At 37.5% G+C, this 25,641-nt stretch overlaps 1 protein-coding gene across 1 annotated transcript in view; it reads left to right on the top strand.

Moving 5' to 3' along the window:
• The window catches only part of LOC120721224 (CUB and sushi domain-containing protein 1-like), a 412,254-nt gene that overhangs the window by 233,226 nt on the left and 153,387 nt on the right, over window positions 1–25,641 (top strand). The window contains 3 exon segments of the mRNA XM_040011416.1: window positions 8,461–8,542; window positions 14,758–14,882; window positions 21,187–21,308. Of these exon segments, the coding sequence (XP_039867350.1) occupies window positions 8,461–8,542; window positions 14,758–14,882; window positions 21,187–21,308 (329 nt within the window).

A 25,641-nucleotide genomic window follows, 5' to 3' on the forward strand; every position in this document is an offset into this window, starting at 1 on the left:
TTACACATTTGGTCAAACATATTTAAACACACACACACACACACACAGAAATGTTGTATATATGCAAGGACACAGGGGATGCATCCATCTTTGATGTGGCAGGAGAAGTGATTTCATCTATTTTTCAATGAGGTCGACTTACTAGGAGACAGGAATTGGTATCATGCTCTCCTTTTCTTTCTGTTTCTTGTAGCAGGTTACTTAATCTTTTCTTAGTACTTTTTTGAGTACTAGTATCAGAATATTAAAAGCAAAAATAAACAAATAAATAAAAACAGAAGTTTTAAATATATCTAAATAAAAAACAGTGGATTGATTTAATTTGACTATATAGTATTATAGTTTCCATTAGTTCCCATCCATTACATATTTATTAGTGATACATTAATGCAAAAGTAGCATTGTCTAAGTCTGACAGGTTTAGTCTAGTTCCTAAACTAGAGATCAGACCCTCCAGAGAGCCAGCGAATAGAAAAGAATAGAATAGAATAGAATAGCTCTTTATTGTCATTGTACATGTACAACAAAGCTGCGACCAAACTGTGCCAGAATGACATATATAAAGTGTAAACAGCAGGAAATAACAAACAGGAGAAATATATACAAAACAAGGGGAATATATGCAAAAATAAGAGACAGTTACACAACAGAGAACAATTAAGTCTGTGGTATTGTAAAAGTAAGGAAAAAACTGCTGGTACAAAAACTGTTTTTTCATCATTTGTACTTTTCATGAGTCTTTACTTGATGTGAAAGATTATAACCAAATATGTTTTGTTGCTTAGCACCCATATCCTTGTGTTAGATTCCCACACCAGTATCGCACCAGTATTTTGTGTGTGCTTTCTGATTATTTATACGTTTTTAGTGAGGTGTCAGGAAGAGCAAACTTCAGTGTAGCACAGTGATTTACTTTCTGCTGACTGCCACTCTTGCTTCCAGTGGCACTCTTTACCCATTTAACTTTTTTAAACTATATAAATTTCCAAAAGTGGGCACAATAAAGCGTTGGTGTTGCTCTGCCAACACTGGAAGTGTTCCCACTGTGTCTTATTCATTGCCCCTGGAGGTGCAGCCAAGAATCCAGAAAGAGACGCTGAAATCATTATTGCACAGACTAGAAACAGCCTGTCTGTTAGATTCTAAGTCAGTAAAGAAAGTGAAGCGTCTCACAGAGCAGGAGGGCAAAGACCAAAAATTCTGAAGTGCTTCTTTAATTTCTGTTCTGCCCCCTTTTTCTTTTACTAAGCTCCCCACTTGACTATTTTCCCATATTGCAGTGCAAATAGTCTGCACATTATTTGCATATAGTACACTGTATATCATCTGAGTGGGATTTATTTTGGTGAAAGCTACAATGAAAGCCAGACTTTCTACTTGAATATAAATATATCCATAAGGCAAGGCTAGCAGCTAGATAAGCCAAGAAAAACATAAAAAAAACAATAAGATCAGAGCCCAGAATGACTTACTGGTATAAAATGGTTTATTTTAAGTTTAAAAAAAATCACTGTTTTTGCTGTTGCACATGAGGTACTGTATTTATCCAACCTCAGAGTTTTTCTGTTTTAAACATGAATAATAAAATCCTGGTTTCATTTAAAATAGTTTAAAGGACAACCAGGCATAGCTTGAAAGAATATTTAAGAACATATGGTGGAACTGCAAAGTAATACTGTTCTTAAAAGTCCAAAGCAGTGACTGTAGATTTGTGCAGTTTTAAATAACCTTAATTTTTGTTGTTCAGTGCACCAGTTTGCAGCATCCTGCCAGAAAAAAATGTCTAATTTTGAGATGAAACACAACTGGTGTGTTTTTTTTTCTTTGAAAAATAAAAGCAGCCAGTTCTCTGACAAAAAAAAAATAAGCCCAAAGCTTTGTCAGTGGAACTTTCAAGATGATTTATTACTAATACGCCAATGATTTGTTCTAATGCTGGCAAGTAATGTGTAATTGTTGTAGAGTTTCAAAGATTTTTCTCTAGAGGCTGTGTTTAACCATTAAGTATTTACTCCGATTCAGCTTTGTGATATCTCAAAACCAAAAGAACTGTCTCTGCTAACTATTAGACATGCAGTGATTAGAATAGATCACTTGTTATTTAGGAAAGCAAGGGGATAATCTGTGGAAGTCTTCTGCTTTTATGTGGACCTAAGGAGAAATAGTTTTCACCTCAGTGGCAGCTAATGGGAAACCAAATAAAGTTAAACACTATATTGACCACAAGGAAGCAAAACAATAAATTTAGCCGTAAATAAGACAAATATCTCTACAGTCTCTGATGGCAGACATATGTCTTGGCAGCTTGGAGATGCCCCGTAAACAGCATTCCGATCCTGTGACACGGGCTTTTAATTATCACAGAAGCCCAGCCTCATACCTCATCCATCCCTTAGCATTTAACTTCATAATAGAATCCTCATCAATAATTCTGCCGATTTACACGCTCAGCCAAGCATGCACTGCCGCAATTAACATTAGTGTGGCGTTTTTTGTGTGTGAACGTATGTGCACGTGTGAAGGGAAATTCTCATGTGCTTTTGTGCTTCTCCATGTGTTGCTGCAATTAATATTTAAACTGGTCTGCACTCTGCGTATTTGAGTGTGTGCGTGATTATATAAGGAGTTCCTGGGGCACGTCAGTTTATTATAGTCTTCAATGATATGACGCTGGGTAAAGAACATACCTTTACTTAGATTTACTAAAGTACACACACAGTCCAGACTCACACATGACCATAACCAAAGCTGTTTCCATATAAAGAATATCTGAAGTCAGAAAGTAATGGTTTTTATAATGCATGGTGACATATAGTGTTATGTTTAGTATGTATTACCCCAAGAAATAGACTCAGTAAAACTCTGCTGGAGAAAAAAATAAGTTGACCTTTTAAATTGTTTTTGCAGGAGAGAAATTCCCTGTATGTTGTAAAATAACTGTAATCACCAGTGGTTTATATATGCTGAAAGATTCAAAAGTAACTATCCCACTTGTAAAATTGTTATTGCACTTAAGCACATTAGCTTCGTTATCCGTAATCATTATGTGGACCCAAAGCATAGTGATGATAATTACTGTTAACTGTTTAGTCCAGGGAGCCCTTTAGCCTCTGCAGCTCTGGAAATAAATTAGAAATTTACCTCACCTTGGGCCCATGTTCATTGAAAACGTGCTCACATGCTTGTCATGGGGACCAAAGCTGAGTAGATGTGGGTTCACATTGGCTGAGCAAGGTTATCCCAGTGTAGACCATCAGGTTGGCAACCAGGGCCATTAAAATATTTAAAAAAAGGAAATCCAAGGTCCACGTTTGGTCCTCAACTAGTCTTTGAACAACACTTCTGTAGACTAAATGACTCCCAGTGGTAATATTATAGCTCTGTGGTGAAGAATCTGCAGTCTTTATGCAATATGTAATCATTACAAAGAACCAGACTGATGGTAATGAGTTTTACCTGTCTAGAGAGTGGAGTGCTTATGAATCATAATCTAAAAGACTGTCTGTAACAGCCTCAAGCTTATATTAAAGCACATTCTAATACACACACAAGTACAGATTTAAATAGGTTCACAGACGGTCGGTTTATGAATAATTTTCATACATGCTATTGATAAAAATCTTACACAATCTAAAGGATGAGATCATTAAAATACACAGCTACAAACTCAGAGTGGTATGTAAAGCAACCCGAAATAATTTCGCTGAGACCAACCCATGGCGGAGTCGCCCTCTCTCAGCAGTAACATTAGCTTACTGCTGAGGATGTGTCATAATTATAGAGAGGCTGAAAGATTGTGATTAAGGAGCGTTACTCCCAAGACAAGGACCTACAACTGTAATGAATGATCATTGTGGAAGCGTAATTTATAATCAGTGTTTTCTTTAGGCTTGTCGGGCAATATGGTGCTGGGCCACAGACTACTCGAAAGAAAGAAACACAACCACTTAAAATGTAAATTTGTCAGATAGCGTAACACCACAGCTAAATAGTTTGGAGGAAACGTCACAGGCACGCTTTCAAAAATATTATGTAATTATGGGTTTGTTCACTCTCATACTGTACGTCTTATATGCGAAAATGTGATGAACTCGACGTAATAGCGTGGGGCTGGTGGGCTGTAGACTTTAGCTCTTGGGTTGATTGACCTGTGAACATGAGAAGGTGGAGGAGAAAAAGAGGGCAGATTGGATAAGAGACAACAAGAAGAGGGCAGCGCAAGAGAGTATATCAACAATAGACACTTCACACATTTCTCCCGTCATCCTGCAGGCATCTGAAGTACACCTCAAAAGCTCTTAGCTGAAACACATCAGCTGATCGCACACACACACACACACACCAGCATATGCTCTAACACTCTCACTGCTCCTGCTTTTCTCTTTATGGCCCCGTTTCTTTTGTATTCTTGTCTTTTACTTGTTAATAACTAAACCTTTATGCTTCGTTGCTTTGCATTCTCACTTCGAATGTGTTTATTTGTTTCTTTGGATTGCTCTGTAAGTCTGTAAAAAAGTATTCAACTTCCCTGCTTTCATGCTTATTTTTAAGACTTTGCGAAACTTTACAGTTTTTAAAAGTGTTGTCAGTAACGTTCAAACTCAAAGACCACCGGTTTGTACACATTATTGTTTTCTACAGTTAAAAAATACAACACGTAACCCTAAATTTAAGACTCCAGTTTTATTGATTTAAATTTAATGGATTGTTTTGGGGGCCTTCCATAAAATTTCATTTGCATGAGTCTGTTCTAGAGTTTATGATGTCCAGAACTAATGGCTCATGATTCACTCTTGTCTTTAAAAAATGGTGTCACCTCCAGTCTGGCTGCTGTGATGTATAGTGGTGATGGCAGTAGCTGCATAATCTCTTTATGCTTGTTGCATACACAATGACTAAAGCTAATGGTTTCGTGCTGACTCTAAAATTAAATAAATAAACAGCAACTACAATAACAACAGAGCAAATGTTCTGTAACTCCTGGAAGACTCATGTTTGTTCAACCACTTTTGTTCCTCAGTAATCTTCGGGCTGGGAGGTGCGCCCTTTTGCAGCACCTGCTGTTACAGGCTTTTTAGCATTGGCGATGTGACAGTGAAGTTTGTTGTCATATTGGTTCAGTGTTATAAAAAAGCAAAAAACAAACACAGCCCAAAGTTGAATTAATCAATAGACGAAGTGTTGAAATACTGATCTCACTATATATTTTGTGTAAAAATACTCATGGCTATACTGATTTTACTATCAATGATCACTCCTTTTAAGTTTAAGCAACAGTTGCATTGAAGTCAGTTTAATAAATCAAGCTGTGCTGGAATATCCTTTCTTCAAATAAGTGAGTGAATTGTACAAAACATCAGTAACACCCATCAAACTACCAGATCAATCGTTTATATTCAGTTAAATTTAAAAAAAAACAAACCCTGACAGCGTCAATCAAACCTGAACACTGTTATCTTTGTTAACGTATCAATCGATTGGTTTGGAGTGTTTGCTTGTAACTTGTAACCACAGCTGCTAAAAATTAACTAATAGTAACTTGTGTCTTATTTTGGCTCAAATGGCAGAAAGTTACTGAGGTAAAGGAATACTAAACGTATAAAGGCACCAATGAGCAAACAAATCCTTTTTTGTTGTTGTTGTTTTTAATTGAATTTATTTATTGAAAATTCCTAAAAAGTTGACTTTTATACATGAAAGGTTTGCTGAGGAGACTTTGATAATATGTAAATTACACTGTGCGTCATAAGGTTATGTTTAAATGCTGAATGATCTTTTAAGTGCAAATTGGATTAAGTCAGCGTGAGGATTTTTGATATCGGCCCAGCAGTGATATTTGTCCTTTTTTTTCCTACAACAATCTCATGTTGTTTGCATGAGCTGGATTTATTTCCGCCGTATGAACCTTTTCATTTTTTGCCAATGAAAACCATTTGAACACGAGTGAGAGAGAAAGCAGTGAGCGATCATGAAAGAGAAAGTGCGTTTTAGAGTGTGTCTGTGTGGTGATTTTTTTTGGACGGAACATCAAAACCACGGCAGAGCAATAAGACAGCTTGTTCTGTTTGCATCATATCTCACACAAACAGTCTATACACTCACAACCTCTCATCGCGCACAAAACACAATCACACAAATGCAGCAAATCATTCATCCATCTTTTATGCTAGGATGCACAAAACTTTGGCATCCCTTTGTAAACTGCAGCTAATGTGAGAGGGGGAAAAAGCCGAGGGAGCACGCTGAGAATGCAAAAGTGGAAAGGAGGAGTGAGCGGGAGCAGATACAAACAGACAACAGGAAGAGAAATAGAAGCAAGTAAGGCAGATACCAGAAAAGATGGGCAGAAAGACAGGGTGAAGTGTACAGAGGTCAGATATTTCACTTTTTCTGGGTAATATTTTATAAGCCTGCAAGATTATTCTCACATGCTTTTCTTCACACTACACAGTTTAGAGCTCTCATTTCCCCGCACTTTTACTTATTTCCTATCTCTTTTTTTATTTGTGTTTTGCTCACCGTCATTATTCATCCCCAGAGTTCCATTAAGACAGAGCTGGTCTAAACTGGTTTCTTTCATGTTGTCTGGTCTCATTTACATTTACATTATGATTTAGCCATGCAGCAGATGTTCCCACTCTGAGCAAACTCTGAAACCAATTCAATATCGCAAATACAAGCTGGACAAAATTTGTCATGTATCTTGTTTTTGTTTTGTTTTGTTACTGCAGATAGTTGAGAAAGCCAATCAGATTGCAACTTGTGCATTTAGGCATGTGACAATTTTCTCTGATGGTACGGGCAGAATTTGGTGAAAAGCATGGATCCACCCTGTATTCCCTTAACTGTTTAGGCTAGTGGTGATATAATTGTGTGGGGGGAATTTTCTTGGGACACTTTGGATCCCTTTGTACAAACTGAGCCTACCTGATCAGTATCAAGTTCATTGTAGCTGACGATGTCCATCCCTTTGGTGTGCCCATCATCAAATGGCTGCTTCCAGCAGGGTAACAGACACCGTGTCACAGGGCTCAAATCTTCTCAAACTGCTTTATTAAACATGACAGTGAGTTCACTGTACTCAAATGACCTTCACAGTCTCCAGATTTCAACCCAGTAGAGCACCTTTGGGATGTGGTGGAACGGATGGTTGGCATCATGGATGTGCAGCAACTGTGTGATGCTATTATGTCAATATGGACCAAAAACTAACCAAATAGCTCACTAACTATTAATTCTGTAACTGTGGTTGAAAAAAGAAATTCTCACAAACCCAACAGAAAACAGAACATCAGAAAACATAAATGGTCCAAAAGCTGAAAGTCATCTGCCTACACACATAACACTGAGTTTTAGATCATTCTTGCACGAGGGAATAAAGGTGGTCCCGATAATGAAAAGGAGAGTGGAGAAATTACACAGCACTGGGAAGTTCTTAACAGTTAAGCATTAAGACTTTAATAAGCACTCTGTGATATTTTGCCATCGGTTGGTTTTATGTTCCCTGCCTGTTTTTTCTTTTATGTCTCAGTCCTGGTATTGTGCATGCTGGCTCCCAGTCATGGTTTACTAGGACACTTGATAGAACTGAGCTATTGTTAACAAAATATATTTTACTGTGCCTTTCTGCTATGACAAGTCAAAATGTCAGCCATGAAAGGTCTATTAAACTGCACACAAAATAATTTATATGAAGGCAAACCTGCCTTACATCATAGGTTAAAATCCCGCCTCTGGATCACATTGCAGTACTCCTTATGGCAAGTTTCTGCTATTACATCTAAGGAAATGCATAGAGCTGATGCAAATTGAAAAGTTAAATGTGAAAAGTCCTCAGTGTCTGGTAAAATAGTTTTTTGGCTGCTTTGGCTGAGTTAAAGCAAGTCTATGTGATCTCCTTTTTAATAAATAAAAGGTGTAAAACTAAACAGTGATAAAGGCTCGTCCATTTCCAGAATTTTGTTTATCCCATCAGTTAAAATTAGAAGTCTTTCAGTGAAAGAAAGAAAACTGTTGTTTGCAACTGTCTTCCTCATTCCTTCCTCAAAACCAGGAATAGCTGAGATTTGCATTTCATAGGCTTTACAGCATTATTTTTTAACACAGAACATAAAAACACAAAAAGAAAAGGTTTTCAAGTAAGGATGGACTTTAAATTCCAACTTGAAGAGGTGAGCACATGCCTCTTTTTTAAAATTCTCAAGAACCGCTAGGTGTTAGTTCTCACAGTTGGAGTTATCTTGTTTGTACATCGTGGTTGGACTATAATCACATATTGAAAAATACTCAGAATCCACTTTCATCTCACTGCAAAAGGAGGTATGAAGGCAAATTTAATAAGTTTCCTGTTGGCATAAAAGGATGCATGCATCCCTCTAAAACTGCTAAATTTCCGTGATAGGATGTAAAATAATATCCTGAAACTAGACACTGCATCCATCTTTCTTTCCTTTCTTTCAGTGGGTCAAAGTGGTCTCGCTGGTGATGTTTGTCCGGATCCTGGAGTTCCCGAAAACGGCAAGAGGATGGGCTCTACTTTCCAGTAAGTAAAGCTGTATTTTGTTTTTAGACTCACCTCTTGAGTCTAAATGTTGTTGTCTCACATGCAGAAATCAGACTGACCTAGAAAGGTCCCAGGTCTTTTGTTGCAATACATTACATTAGCTAACCTGGCACAAGCCATCAAATCATTTGGCTGACATGTGAGTGCAGGGATGTTTCCTCAGTGTTTGTTTATTTTCTGCTTGGTTTGAGTTGTTGAAGCATTTTAATTACTAAGTCAGAACAGATTGGCAGTTGGCCACAAAATACTTGTGGTAAACCAGTTAAGTTCTCAGTTTTAATGAAAAAACCTAAATGAGCTCTGCCTACCATGCTCTGCTTTTCCTTAACCTGTCTATTCTACATACACGTTTGATAATGGTCAGCACATAAGTAGAGTAAAACTTCTCTAACTAGGTTTAATGACTCCTCTGTACTGTTCTCTCACTTCAAGCGATAACAGCAGTGTTGTAGCTGGCTGACAAAATTGATCACTGTGTGAGGAACATCTAGTTCTTCTTCATTTTCCGGGAGACTGAAGTGTTTTGTGGTTTATGCATCATTATAAATAATGTATGTCCATTGGGGACGTGTTGTTAGAACATGAGCTTTTTAGATGCAAAGCACCATATGTAACTGGGTTGAAACCTACTTGGAAAAACACAAAAAATTGTACAAACAGATGTTTTGTTTAGTGTTTGCTTCACCAGCCGCCCCTACATCAAGAAGTGTCACCTACAGGAAAACAAAATATTAGCAAAAAATGTAATCCTGCAAATTCAGATGTAATCCAGATGTCCCCATCTCATTAAATATGCAAACACACAAACAATAGTAAAGGGGGGCAGTCCAAGAACTCTCTGTGTTAGAGATGTAAGTAGCATGTTAAATGTAAGGGACATGTACTTAAATCACCTCTTTTATGTGAAATCAATTCATGACTGTTCATAACAGTATCAACTTTAAAGCTATGACAGAAGAATCAATTCAGAATTAGTTTTCTGCCTGTGGAATCTAACTACCAAACAGCTCTAGCAGCAAATATTCCTACTGCAGTTCAGCTCGAGAGCGAGTTGGGCCGATAGCTTTTTGGGCAATGACATAATTCTCTGAAGTATTGATTAGAGTCCAGGTTCACTTGTTCTACAGCTGAACTGTTGTATGAAAAACATTCTCACAACATTTAGCCCTGTCAAAGCGCTTTCAAAGAGGTGGGTGTTAAAGTCTACAGTCAATATTTTTTAATCACATCACCTTCGGTTTACATCAAGGTCCAAACAATCAAGAACCTGAATATCAGATTAGACTTAGAAATCAAGATAAAAGTGTGGAGAAGGAAATAAATCATCCAAAGCACACAACGTTATCGATCAAACATGGTTCCGTTTTTTGGCATTTTATGGCTGCCAGTGGAATCTGGCCATTAGTGTTTATTGATGACGTGACTGCTGATAGAAGTAGCGGGATGAATTCTGAAGTGTATTGGACTATACTCTCTGCTCAGATTCAGACACATACTGTGAAACTGATTGGACAGTGTTCATAGTGCACATGAATGATGACCCAAAGCATAGTGCGAGAGTAACCCAAGAGTTTCTTGAGGCAAAGAAATTGGATATTCTTCCATTGCCAAGTCAGGGACCTAATCTCAAACTAACAGGTGATTTTTAGTTTCTGAAGACAAAACTGAAGGTGGCTGGAGTAAAGGACTAACAGAATATCTAAATTGCATTGCATCTCAAATGCAGAATATGTTGTTGTTCGTGGGTTCTGGACTTCAGGCTGTCAATGACCACATTTTTTTTTTTTTTGTAGGGGAAAACTACAAAATTGCTCTATTATCCAAAAACATATGGACGTAGGCTTTTGAAGGGATAGAATATAGACGTATTAGAATTGTTTCCACACACACACACACATATATATATTTGTTTGAAATGTTCTTTCAGCTTTGTTTTCAATTCTTTTTGTAAAATCTGTAAATACATAAGCAAGATGGATGCTTGCAAAGTTTAACTTTTTTTTAAGGCTCTTTGAACATGCAGCTGTGTCTTTACCCTCACCTCAGTCATTAGCTGGTAACCTTCAGTGTTTGGAACAGCTTTGTAGGTGAGAGGAAGGCCATAGAAATCATCCTCATTTTGAATGAACCTTTATTTCCTTTGTCTGGTGTACACAATACATAAAATTCAGCTGTTACTCAGATATAATAATAATAATAATGGATTGCATTTATATAGCGCTTTTCGGGCCCTCAAAGCGCTTTACAATGCCACTATTCATTCACTCTCACATTCACACACTGGTGGAGGCAGCTACAGTTGTAGCCACAGCTGCCCTGGGGCAGACTGACAGAAGCGAGGCTGCCATATCGCGCCATCAGGCCCCTCTGGCCATCACCAGTAGGCGGTAGGTGAAGTGTCTTGCCCAAGGAAACAACGACCGAGACTGTCCGAGCCGGGGCTCAAACCGGCAACCTTCCGGTTACAAGACAAACTGCCAACTCTTTGAGCCACGATCGCCCATTTAGGCTTATAGTACAGTCTTTATATTTGAATACAGTAAGTTCAGCAATCAGCAATGCCACATATATGTCACGATGGCTGTGGCTTTTCAGCTTCTCTCATTTCATGAGTGCAGCTTATGTTATTCAAACAAGTCTCCTTACAGAAAAGTGAATTAATGAACACGTCTACATTTAACAGCATAATGAAAGACTGCCTTATTATTTCCTAATGACCCTAATGAGTCAGTTATTATAAGGCATATTCTTCAATGTCTTGCTATTGGCCTTATATTCTCATTTGAGGAATATAAGAAATGTAATAGACATATCTCATATAGCTCTATCCTTTGATACATGTGTATCACACTAGTTTATAATGTGCTGCCCCTTTATTCAAGAAAATAATGTAAACCTCATTCATTTCACTCTGTTGTTCAAATGTAGTCCTGGTTTCAGCTCAATTAAAGGCTGGTTTAGCTACTTCTGTAGTATTATTTATACTGGAGTTTTTCCAAGAGTTAGGACACATGTTGACACACTTTGCAGTTCCTTTTTGACCTAATAGACAATTTTTTGTCCTATTTTATGACCACTATACTATTTCTTTATGGCTTTAATGAAGGAGTTATATGATTGCAAAATATTGTACATGGCATAGCTTACATTCTGTCCTATAAAAACATTTTCATGTAACAACAGTCTTGTGCACGATATAGAAAGTTGCACAAGTTTTCTATTAAGTTTATTTCATACAATACAGGCTATGCTTTAGACTATTCTAATCGAAGTAATTAAAGGCATGAAGGAGTAGCACAGTAGGGGTAAAGTAGGATAAAAAATACAAATCTAAACAATTGCAAAACTGCTAAAAATTATTGGGCTTTTAATTTTCCATCCTTCTTAGGTGTTGCTTTAATGCATCCAGGAATTATGTAAATAATATAACAGCACAGAGAAGATTCGGGAAAGTACTGCAAAATGTAACAAAGAGAGTATACTGAGAGAACAGTGGGCAGGAGAAAGCTTGAAAGCACTGAAGAGTGATGGCCCTAAATACAGAAAATGTTAGGCTGTTGAGCAGGAGAGAGACAGAGATCTGAAGATGTTCCTCAGACTAATAGAGAACAAATGGTAAGGAGGGGAAGTAAACATGTGGAGTATTCTTCAGTTTTTCTTTGAAGTAAAGAATATGTGTGTATTGAATGAACAATAATAGCTCTGATATGTACGGCTAGATAAATATTTTGTTTCTAAAAATGTTTTTTATTTGAGATATTCTATTGTCACTGGAACAATTTTCCTGTGAATTTATGCTCGATAACGTGAAGTGACAAGGCAGAATCACTCATTTACCAAAGTATCAGACATTTTTGGCAGATATGTGTTGAATGATGTTAGCAAAAAACAGCTTTGAACAAGACTAATATTTAATGAAGTGTAAAGAATTGATTGACAGATAACAAAAAGGATGCATCTAAAATAGATAAGAAATACCTTTTAGCTAGCTTAGGTGTAGCTAAATAAGTGTAAGAGTTATTGTAGTCTGAAGGCATATGTAAGCATGAAATGTAGATGAAGTCATTTCCCAAACCTACAGTGCTGCCATGAGCAGACTGATTCTTGAAATAGGAAACATTTAAAACCACCTTGACTTTTCCTATTGTTGACTATATGAACAAATGGAGTAACACGAGGGGGAAGCTCATTGGTCAGGGGAACATGTGAGAATCTATTGCAGGAAAACCATCGCATAAACACTCAATCGATGAGGCATTTATGTTGGAGTAGTTAGACAAAAACCACTTTGAGTAAAAAGGACATAAGGGTGTCATTTGAGTTTGGCAAACTTCTTTTAAAGGTCTCTGTGCACAATTATTAAACGTTTCTCTAGTCTGATAACAAACACAGAATTCACAGAGGTCCTTGAAAATAATCTGCTCTGAAGTGAATGATCCTGACATACAGTATTAATAAGAGTTTACATTTCGCTGTGACCTGAACCATGCGTCAGAGACAGTGATGGGGGTGCGGCTTTCTATGCAAGTGTCTAGGTCAAGCCGCCTAAATATGCTGCGTTTGGACATTTTTTTATCCCAATCTGATTTACATTTGCAAAAATTTCACTTTGGTCTTGTGGGTTGTTGATCAACTTACCTATAAATCCTAGAAAAAAATCACTATCCATCCTGTCAGTGTGACTGCATTTGATGTAGTCTTTTTAGATGTCGTTAGATTGTACTTCACAGCAGCCCCGCGACAAGCTCCAAGCTTGCTTGCACTGCGTGCCCCACTTCTAGGACAGACTGGCAAGGAAAGTTTCAAGTCTTGGCCGGTAAACAAGGACTCAGTGGATACGGGGATTTTTAAATTATTCACTCAATGGTGTCAGTCACCTACACTAATCAGTACAAAGGGACAAATTATTCCGTTTAATCAGGAGTGAGCTATTATAAAATTATGATCTCTCCCTGGGACTCATCCACTTACCATCAGTGGCAGGTGAAATGTAACGTGCTCAATTTTCACCATTTTCTGAAACTATTTTCAGGCCAAAAAATTTAAACGATAATCATCTTTTAATCTCGGATTCCTGCTGGTCTTCTTTGCTGGTAGATAGTATGACTTCACTAACTCTCTTGCCATTAATGGAGCTGTTTGAGTTAGTGAAATAGCATTACCTCCTTCTGTGTGAGTGTGTCTAAGCATTTATGTGCAAGTGTGTGCATGCTTGTTGGCAAGGATGTCTTTGGTGTTTTTATCTAATCATCATTAAGCACTGAGCTACATGAGGTGGAACTGAATTGTGGTTTGGTGAAGTGAAACAGGGCTAATAGGAGAACATACTGTAGAATGGGGTTTTAAATTTCTGGGGACGTACAAGATCGCTGTCACTTAGCATGTTTGCGATGTTTTGTTTAATAGAAAAACAATATGTAACTATGAGAGGAAGATTTTTAGTTCTTTTCAAGGTAAATAGTGAGCGTCAGGATAAAAGTCATATCCATCAAAGCATCACGAAACTGGTGAAAGCTGTGGCAGAAGTGAATGACTTAACTCAATGTAACAAAGACAGTAAACAGAAAGATTTGGCCTGGCTGTACGACTCTACAGTGTTTAACAACAGGGCTGAGCCAATGAACATCCAAAACTCCACGTTGTGAATGTTTGGCCAGGTGGTAGACTGTGGTGTGTGTCAGCAGGGAGGAGACATTAAGCTTTACAGACAAGACACCATGCAGATTTCCACTTAGATGGCTCGATGTCCCTCTCCCATGTTAGACAGCAGGGTGTTGGAGAAAATGCGAAAACAAGACTCATCAGAACAAATGATGAGAGAGGATAGAGAGAAGACATGACAAGCTGAGAACAGAGAAGCAAAAGAGAGCAGATGACAGAGGAAAAACATGTTACAATACAGTTACAAAAGCATCTTACAGGAAGAGAGGAGTTACAGAGCCCGACCACTGATCTAGAATGATGATGCCCTATTTGTCAGGGATCTAACAGCCACCTCATCTTCTATACCATCAATAGCATTCGTACATCATTTGAACTGAAAGAGTCGATTTTTCTGGTGATTTAGGGGCATTTTCTCATGTTTTTACACTTTTAACTGACAGTGATTTTGGGGTATCAGTCAGAACTGGACTCAGAGTACCTCTTCTTACTTTTTTTGACAAGCGTTTTTAATTTTGTGTCCCTTTAAATAGAGTTGGCTCCAGCGTCCAGTTCAGTTGTGATGACAGCTACGTACTACAGGGATCCAAAAGTATCACCTGTCAACGAGTCACTGACACACTGGCAGCCTGGAGTGACCACAGACCCATCTGCAGAAGTAAGTCCCACCTGCCATTCAACTCGAACCAAATCATGTAGCTATTTCATACAAATAGCTTATATAATCATAGTAGCTCTTATCATCGTCATTATAATAACAGCTCAGATGTTTTATAAAGTGGATCTGTTAAATAAGGTAATGGTTATGTGTTGCCATTTGATCATTATTTTTTAATCAGTAATTTAGATTAATAAAAGATTTGTTTGCAACCCTTAAACCCTTTTTAAGCATAATTTGTTAACAGTTACTACCTCGTTTAAACAACAGTATGTTAATGAATGCCTTAAGAAATGTCTTCAGATGTGTCACAAATATTTAGATCGGATTAGATTTCCTATGGTCAAAATATTGATATCATTAAAAAACAAATTTTCACCAATATTTATACCAATTTTTAAGCAAGTGTCTAATGGGATAAAATGATCAAAATGAACCATATGTACCATTCAAAAAGTGAGCACCTAAATGGAGGCTGAACACTGTGTGATGGCAAATAAAAGAGATGTTTCGATTCTCATTTCCACAGTGATCGTTTCACTTGTGAATATAGCTGTAATCATAGCACAGCTGTTATGTTAAACTTGTTTATGGTAATTTTGAAAAGTGTGGCTGTTTTACTTTAAAATAAGCTTAAATATACTTGGAATAAAACAGCAACATAACTTGTTAAAAGAGGCTTACACCATTCATTTTACTTTAATCAGTTAATATTAACAATACACTTTAGTCAGATAGAGGATACATAATCGTTTTTCAAATTAATAAATGAAAGTGAATGAAGCAACGAGATTAAAAAGGTAAATAACAGCCAAGTTTCCCAAGTTTTGTATTTTCTTAGAGGGTTAAAATCAAGAAGCTCTAATGCTGACTAATGTGTTCAAAAATCACATGATATTTAATATTAACCTTGGACCTGAGAGTGATGTAAAGAGCTGGAGGTGCAGGGGAAGTGTGAGCCTGATTACCTCAGATTCAGTGATATGTTCAAGGACACTTTTGTGTGCACTTTGGGTGAACTAGAGGTTAAATTATCAACAAGTTTTACCAACTATTATTGCCCCAGAGGTCTGCATTCAAAAATATGACCTGTCTTTAATCAGCAGCACCACCACTGCAGGCACTGTAGCAATGAAACTAGGATTACATTTTCATCATTAGCAAAAGCAGAAGTCGGTAATCCTAATGTGTTTTTAATAGTTTTTGGATAACAGTGGAATTGCACGGGAATTGCATGGCGGTGATGTGTTAGCATTATTAGGATAAGGCCACACAGGCACAGCTATGGTCACACTAATTATTTGTTCCTCAGAGTGTCAGATTGTTGATGAAATCGAGGAGATCTTTAAGCAGATCTTTTATAATACTCCTCTAAAGCCATGCCGCAATAGTTAATCCTGGTCCCATACCTCTGAATCTGTCTCCAGATCTCTAATTTTGTCAGCAATTAAAATGGTATGGTGTTGCACTGATTGCTGTTTTCGTTAGTCAATATTAACTTTGCATGTAGGATTAGGCATAGGCACTTCATCTTGTTTGTGTGTGTCAGAGCCATAAAAATGGTGCCAGGAATTGTAAGTCAGGTTAACAAAATAACACCTCTTAAATCAGCTTAGCGTGAAAAAAACGAGTTGTTCCTAGCAATCACTACCAGAGCTTCCATAGCGACTGACATTGGCAGCTGAGCGATAATCCAGTGTATTCCCTATTTGTAATAATATCTTACATAAAGATATTGTCTCTTGATTTTCACAAGCTTTGAATAGTTATGTTGTTTTGGGGTATTTGCAGATGCTAAATCGATATTATTATGGACATATCATAAATAATATTAGCTCGGATTATGTTTTATTATTTGTTAATGTGTAAAAATTATGATTCACTTTCTGACTGAGTGACTAAATAAATAAATGTATGAGTGGCGGCGCAATGACGCAGGGGATCTCGCTGCCCGCATGTTTACCGACAGTATCCTGTTGGACTTATTATTTTACAATAAAAAGGGAGACAGCTAACATAGACACCCAAGTGTGTGCGCAAATACACTTACAAACACACTTGCACTTGCAGCTAGTGTCCAGTGGACAATGTCACACAGCTGATAGTTGCTGCAATATTTGCCTTGAGCTGTGTGTGTGTTTGATGGGCAGACAGTCCCAGCGCTCAGACACAGACTATAGGGTCCCTGTCACATTGTGTTAAACTTTAGATGTGTGTGGTTATGTGCACATGTGTGAATGTGTAATTTGTGACTACATGTCAGTCTGTGGCTGCAGGAACCCGCCTGGAATCATGATCATCACCATCACTGGCTACTTCTGATGGTTAGAAACAGCAGCGGTTTCTTGAAAAGCTTATCTGGAATATTCTTTTTACTATTTATATTTACATAAATACTATGTTTAACTTATTTTACAAGATTTTTAATTCATACTCAAACAATATGAAAATGTTCAAATATGAACGAATGAACAATAAATCATCAATTAAGGGGAAAAAAACCACAATAAAGTATTCTTAATAGGAGAATTTAACATCATTTTTCATTATGTAAAACAAATAAATTGACATGAGACTCAAAAAATGTTTTCTAAATAGCTCAGCGACTACATGGGTGAAGCATTTGTTCATGCTGAAGTCTCAAAACATTACTCAGAACATCACCAATATAACCTCCAAGTGATATAACAAAATAAATAATAAAAACACAGTTATAGAAAATATGAATTTAAATGCTTAGGACACTCTGAGATTAGTGTGTTCTTGTTGTAAACCACGTTGCACAGTACAGTATTACTGACAAACACACATTTACTCTAGTACAGCCATTCCCAAACTGTGCACAATTTTAAATTTTAACATTTTCTGCTGGGTTTTCAAAACTTTGATTAAGTCTAATTACCATAATAATATATTTACTTCATTTCATTTTAATAGAATTTTCTGATGATTTGGCGGTTAGGTCAATTTTCAACCTTATAGCAAATGCTCCAATTTAACTCCTTTCCAACAAAGATGACTTACAATAGACACTTAAAAAAGGTTTTCACAGAACTATACAAACCTATGAAAAACCACCCTTACAGCCATATGCTGCGAACAAAATTCCCCTGATTATTTCATCATTAGCAAGTATGACAACCTCTACAAAAGCAAATGCTTTAGCAGTTTGCTGGTGATGATTTGGGCTTGTTATGTAGTTATTAGACATGGGCACCATGCAGTCAGTTTACTGGACCATAAACTATGTATACAAATGTATTCTAACCAAATGTGAGGCCATATGTCTCATTGCTAGAGTTTGGCTGAACCTAGGTGATGCAAATGGACAATGATCCTAAGCACAGAAGCAAATCTACAACAGAAAGAAAGTAAATCATGGTGTCACAATAATCCAGTCAAACTGTGGACCTCAGCCTGAAATGCTGTGGCAGAACTTTCAGAGAGCTGTGCATAAAAGGAAGCCAATAAAGTGAAGCAACACTGTGGGTCAAAACTCTTCTACAACAATGTGAGATACTGATAAAATCATACAGAAAACAATTACACCACATTTTGCTGCTAAAGGTTGTTCTAGAAGCTACTGAATCATGAGATATACTCAGATTTTTTAGGATTGCCTTTGAGACAACCAAACCTTGGTCCGATATATGAAAATTGCTACTTTTTTGATTGTGGCTTTTTAAATTTTGTTTCCAAAATAAGTGTAAACATTTAACCTTTCACATCTAACTACAAAATTCACATTTTTAAATATTGTTTAGATATAGAAAACCATCAGCAGCTTACCTATAGTACCTACTCAGCTCACCAGGGGGCAGTGGCTGACACTTTGAGGATCACTACTGTTGTCTCTGTTTTTTCTTTTTTGTTGTTATTGTTGTTGTTGTCACAGAATCTCTTTTAGAATTATCCTCAAGGCATTCTTAGTAGCTCATTTCAGTTGAATTGTGGAGTCACATTGACTGTGAATGTTGGTTTTACTCAATATGCATTATATTTATTATTCATTTAGTGAAGCTGTAAATGGGGCAGTTTCGTAAAAGACTTTTGCAGTAATGTCAAAATATGGAGCAACCTTCTTTCTTACTTTTGATTAAATATAGAGTACTTTATAAGGAAAATCTCAACTGAAGAACAGCATTTCCACAACAATACAAGACTGCATGAACTGGCACCAGATAGAAGCTGTGAATCCAGACTTTATTTTAAACACAAATATTTGTTATTACAGGGGTATATCAATACAAATGAACAGGTGAAAGCAGGAAGGACAAAGTGAGATAAGAAGAAGAAATCGAGATCAGTAGTCTGTTACAAGCAAGTAGAGGTTAAAAATGTATGTACTATAATTCCTGTGCATTGTATTATTTTGTGTGATCACTCTCTTGGGATTCAAACCCATGAGCCTCTCTCATTCTCTACTGAGACTTAACTGTTAATTAGAACCTGGTCTCTGAGATGAATCGCCATGAATGTGTTTCTGTGTGAGCGTGTAGCTGTGTGTATCACTGTGTGGTTCAGCTCTCTTTTCTAATTAACAGGCAGATCAGTCATCTGAGGTCCTCCTCTCTCTCCCTTTCTCTCCTTGTATTTTCCACGTCTCTCTCTCTCTCGTGCCGCTTGCCCTTTCCTCCTTTCCTTTCTTTTCATATTCTTTCTTACATTTTTTCACCTTCTACTCTTTTTCTATCTTTTTCTGACATCTGTCTGTGATGTCTCTCAACTTATCTGTATTTAAAACCTCCTTAAACCGCTTATGCTCCTGTGACACAGGCTTTCTTTCCCACTAATAGGAGTGAACAGTTTCAATCATTATGATTTAAGTTATTTTTGCCGTTTTAGTATAACTACAAGGAGTTGCAAGGTACGTTGGTCACCTGCTCCGCAGCAAACTGTCCTAATAGTTTCTATATTCTACATCGCTAATATACTATAAAGGAACACCCAAATTTAGACTAAGATGATTCCTTGACCTCTCTTCTTGCAGATACAGTGTGTGTGTGTGTGTGTGTGTGTGTGTGTGTGTGTGTGTGTGTGTGTGTGTGTGTGTGTGTGTGTGCGTGTGTGTGTGTGTGTCTTTCTCATCCAAAAATGAATTTCTTTGAGACATGAAAGGATGTCTCAAGGTTCAACGTTTCATGTTGACTTTCTTTAAACTATTGACCACAGGTTGGCCTTTGGCCATGTTTAAGCAGCTGATGTATGCACTGTGAATGAAAAGATGTTATGATGTCTTTCAGACATACTCAAAAATATACCTGTTCCAATCTGTATCCTAGTTTCTTTACATTTTGAAGAAGTGAGATCTTTAGGACATAAAGACTCCTCTTTCAGGGCTTTGTAGTGAGGAGAAGGATACTAAATTCAATTCTAGATTTAATGGGGAGCCAAGGAAAAAAGACCTAATACAGAAGTATAATCTCTATTTCTGCTCCCATTAAGACTTTTGCAGTCATGTCTTGGATCAAATTAAAGCTTTTCTAGGACCTATTAGGACAACTGGAAGATAAGGAATTGCAGAAGTCCCAAACAGAAGACGTAAATGCATTACATACTTGTTCAACATCCCTTTGAGACAGGATGTTCCTACTTTTGTGTTTAATCTGCACATAAAAATCTTTGAGATTTGTTTAATATTTCAAATTAATCCACACTGTAGCACTGGAGGCCAAGGTGATACTAAAAGTTGGCACAATGGGAATTTGGACAAGTAAAAAGGAAATATGTTAAGTAATTGGAGAATTAGTAAAATAATGATATTATTCCTGTGGGCATTTGCTGTTTGTGAAAAGTGCTATATAAAGGGAAGAAATTTGGATTGATTTGATTATAAATTACTATTATTAATTAAAATTCTATTCACACAAATCCACACACATAGGTCTAAAGTCAGTGTAAACCAGGGGTGGGCAACTCCAGGCCTCAAGGGCCAGTGTCCCTGCAGGTTTTAGATGTGTCCTTGAACCAACACAGCTGATTTAAATGGCTAAATTAGCTCCTGAAGTTCTCCAGAGGCCTGGTAACAAACTAATCATGTGATTCAGGTGTGTTGACCCAAGGTGAGATCTAAAACCTGCAGGACACCAGCCCTCGAGGCCTGGAATTGCCCACCCCTGGTGTAAACATAGTAAATATTATATGCTTACATTCTGTTTTTCAACATTTTGATCTCTGACACTACCTCACCCTGTTTTCATTTTGTCCTATTTCTAAAGTAAAAGGTGAATCTGCAAGCACAGTTTTGACCAGACTATAAATCTTTTTTGTTGCTCCTTCTCTCTTTTGCTCTCTTCCTCTGTAGCTCGTACCTGTGGCAGTAACCTAAGAGGACCCAGAGGGGTCATAACGTCTCCCAACTACCCAGTTCAATATGAGAACAATGCCCACTGTGTGTGGGTCATCACTGCAATGGACGCTGAGAAGGTGAGCTTTTTCAATGTTTAATTTTACTAAGAGTTTTTTATTTTTAAAAAAACAACATCAAAAAACTAAAACCCTGTAATCTGACAGGTGGAAAATACACATTTTATACCTGCAATATGCTTTCATCACATTGTGTTGTGATCTTAAAAGAAGAGTACTGAGTTCCATTCAACTGAAATACAATCCATGAGTGAGGTTTGAGGGACAGGATATTGTTGGGGAAAAAAATGTATGCTTATGACCCAATGTGGTGAATGTGGAAATTCAAAAGAGCAGCCGAGAGAGAAAGAAAAGACTACTGTAGTGAGCATGACTTGCAGGAAGCCACAGAAGAAACTATGACACAGTATACAAACATATTCTCTTACGCCGAGTGTTGACGAAGTTAAAGGACTGTTGTTGCAGGCTTCATTTTTGTCATTTGTTTGTGGTTTGAATTCTTTTTCAGCTGCGGTCATCACCCTAATCCCACCCCACCCGCCCCCTTCCACTTTTGTCAAGGCAACTTTGGTTCTCGAGCCATCGTTGCAGAGACATGAATAATTTATTTACCTGTGGAACAACATCTCGAGTCTATCTACGTTTTCTTTTCTTGATTTTCTTCTCTTCGTGTATTCTCATATATCATGTTTTCAGATCTTCTTCCCCTTTGTCTCCTCTGCACTCTCTGCCCTCCACTCTTTCCCTTCCCTTCCCCCTTACTCTCCACTTGCCTCTCATTTTGTCCCAACAAACGCTGAGTTCTTCGTTCTCCACTCTTTTCTCCTCATCTCTCCCCTCACCTACTCTACTCTGCACTGCTATCTTCCCATCCCCTTTCTCCGTCTGTCATCTGCTTTTCTCCCTTCGCTTTGATTTGTTTAAAATGTTAAGTCTGAAGATGGTGAAAGTACAGAGATGCAAGGAGAGTGAGAAAGCACAGAGCTCATTGAAAACTACAGAGAAGAGAAAGGAAGGGGAGAAAATGGGGCTGAATATTCAGCTTGCTACTTCATATCTAAAAAGCGAGCACCAGGAACAGAGAACAGGAAAAGAAAAAGGACTGAATGTCCAAGCAGGTACTTGACATGTGACATTGAAGTTTTTTCTAAAGGTGGATGGAAATGGAGTCTACTCACCTGTGAGCCTTCAAGGGAGCTGGATGGAGAAATAGTGAGATATGATTGAAGAGAGAGAAGAAAATAAAGAAAGTGGAAAGAGAAAAAGGAGTGAGAAATTGACTTTTTGTTCTCTGCTGTTGGCCATTGTGACCTTGATAGAGAGAAAAGGCAAATCTATCCATGTCTAACAGCTTGTTTCTCGCCGCAACTTAATTCTCATATGTTCCTGTACGTTAGTGCTGATTTGTCTCTTTCACATAGCTATGCGCATCTTACGAATTCACTCATGAAATCGTATTAACACCAACATCACAATCACGAGTGGTCTTTAAAGGCTTCTCGTCAGCTTTAGAGCTGCCGTCAGCCATTCGCACTTTAAGTACTTTACAAGAAATCACACTAATCTTAACTGACGTGGCTACATAGTTTTATCACAACAAATGTACAAATGAGATTTTGCTCATTGTCAGGTGACAGATGGAAAGTCCTCCTCATGTGTTATGCATGCATGTTACTTTAAGTTAAAAATAGAATACAGTAAAGTATTTTATGAAGAGACACATAGCCTTGGCTTATTACGGATGGGACGCTTTTTATCTATTCTGTGCATTGCATTGGGACGCGTGTGTGTGTGTGTGTGTGTATTCACATGTATGTGTGTTTAAAAGGCTTGATGTTTGAGTGCACTTCAAGAATGGGCTATAATGACAGATTATCAGCTACTACAGCTGCTGGCATTTTCAGAATGTCACTATCTACATACATAAACGGGGAGACAAGGACACGAGACAAAATACAAGACAGTTACACTCTACAAGACACTGAGATAGGATGCAATCCCAAAAAAGTTGGGGTGCTGTGCAAAATGTAAATAAAAACAGAATGCAATGATTTGCAAATGTCATAAACCGATATTTTGTTCACAAAAGAACACAGAAAACATATCGAAAGAGAAAATTTACCATTTTTAAGAAAAAACTAATAATAAGAGGTCATTTTGATTTGATGGCAGCAACACATTTGAAAAACATTTAGGACTAGTTAATGTTTACCACTGTGTAGGACCCGTTACACACTTTTGGGAGAGGAATGTTGTCCCATTGTTGTCTTATGCCGGATTCTAACTGCTCAACAGTCGCGGATCTACTTCTGCATGCTTTCTGGTTCGTGATGCACCCAGTCTTTTTAGTTAGTAAAAGGTGTGATCTGCAGGAGGGCCAGTTCAAAACCTGGACTCCAAAATGTTGTGGTTGAAAAAGTATGGTATTGTCTTTGCTAAAATATGCAAGGATTTCCCTGAAAACGGGTTAGGGTCCTGTGTAACAGAAATAACTTCTGGTCCCATCACAGCAGGATCAAGCTTGTCTTTGTTTTTTGTTTTTTTTAATCAGGGGTTATCTTTTGTCAGGACAGCTTGCTAAAAGGCCCTTAACTTCTTTTTTTTTTTTTTTGCATCCTAACTTTTTATGTCTATGTACTATGTCTGTGTATTTCCACTTTAGCAAAGATCTTTAAGCATCACTTAATTTGTGCTTATAGGGAATGAGACAGATGATTAAACCCACTGGTTAGCATCCTGAGTGTAGGTTGCCTGGAAAAAAAGGTGTTTGTATGTTGTTTTTCTTTGTGGTGAGAATAATATATGTAAAGAAAGCAAATGAGCATGAACCAAGAGGAATAACAGTGAACTTTCTGTAGACCTTTCTTCTTTTCGTCTCCTCTGCTCTTCTTCATCTTTATTCTTTCCCTCACTCTGTCTCTGACTTACTATTATTCTAGATGACTTCTTTCGTCAATAACACGTTATAACAAAAACGTTTTTATTGAAGTGTGCGTTGCTTTTGTGACTTCTTTAAGTAGGTTTATATGCTGAAGTTCAAACAGCCAATAAGTACTGCTTGTGTATGTCATTCTGTTAAGTTTTGAATAAAAGAAGTACAATCAATACAGATTGTTATGATCTGACATCTTGTTGGCAGAAAAAGCTATTTGTGTTTTTGTGTTTGACTGTGTTTTTATTTGTGTGAGAGTGTGAACACGCATCTGGTTGTGTGTGTTTGACTTTATGAATGCTGAATGTGTGTTTTCTGTCTGACAATCTAATTGCTAACTGCCAGAGACTGTGAAGAACATGTTGTAGGGTAAACTGTCGGCTTTCCATTGAAGAAATACCCAGGTGGGCAGCAGAAACAAGACTGAAGTGTGTGTGTGTGTGTGTGTGTGTGTGTGTGTGTGTGTGTGTGTGTGTGTGTGTGTGTGTGTGTGTGCGTGTGTGTGTGTGTGTGTGTGTGTGTGTGTGTGTGGTGTGTGTGCGTGTGTGTGCGTGCGCACATCTTATCGTGTGTGTCAGTCATTTGATTCATCAGTATCAAGCAGATAATTATTTTTGTTCAAATCTGCGCTATGTCTGCTCGCACACTTACACCCTGAAATGCATCATTACACATGCCCATTAAGGCTCCAATCACTGCTGTCTTTTTTATTAAAGTGTGTGTGTTTTTATATATTGTGTACGGACTTTGAGATACTCATGCAGTCGTCTTCATCATCACTTTAGCATCGACAGGACACATTTTCTAACATCCTGTCAGATTCTGTTAACTTTTACTTGACACAGAAATTGAGGCCAATAAAGACCAATAAAAGCCTTAGCCAGAATGTGCTAAAGTCCACTCTTACTCTGCATCGGTTTGTTGTTTTGCAGGACTGCTTTTATGCTGTTTCATAACAAATACATAATACCCAGAATTCAGTGCATTATCATAGTCAGCCATAGTTAGCCATAGTCAGCCAAGAAGCTGTGGCCTTGTGGTTGCTATCTTCTGATGGAGTATAAGGAAGAAATGTAGACAGTGGAACCAGGGAAGCATCAATGTTTGAGGCACTTGTAGTAGTCTTGTAATCAGTGATCATTTGGATGTCCTGCTACATGTGCTTCATGTTTCCTGGAGGAGATGAAGCGATCGTTTACTTTTTTATTTGTGGTCCCACTTTGCCAGCTTAATAAGGGTTGTGTCTTTTTGCTCTGGGTGCAACATGATCTTCCGCTCTGAAAGGAGCCCTCCTTATTGTTTCCATTCATTAAACTTCTGCTACAAACCACTACTTCTGGTTGGCATGTGTAGCAACTGACTATATTTAGTCTAAAATACTATATTTTTATATGTAGCTGTGGTGGTAGGACTATGTTGCTGCAACAGTGAAATAAGAGTGAATTCTCAATCATTAATAAA

The sequence above is a fragment of the Simochromis diagramma genome, unplaced genomic scaffold (assembly GCF_900408965.1).
Source record: "Simochromis diagramma unplaced genomic scaffold, fSimDia1.1 OVJJ01000603.1, whole genome shotgun sequence".
NCBI lineage: Eukaryota > Metazoa > Chordata > Actinopteri > Cichliformes > Cichlidae > Simochromis > Simochromis diagramma.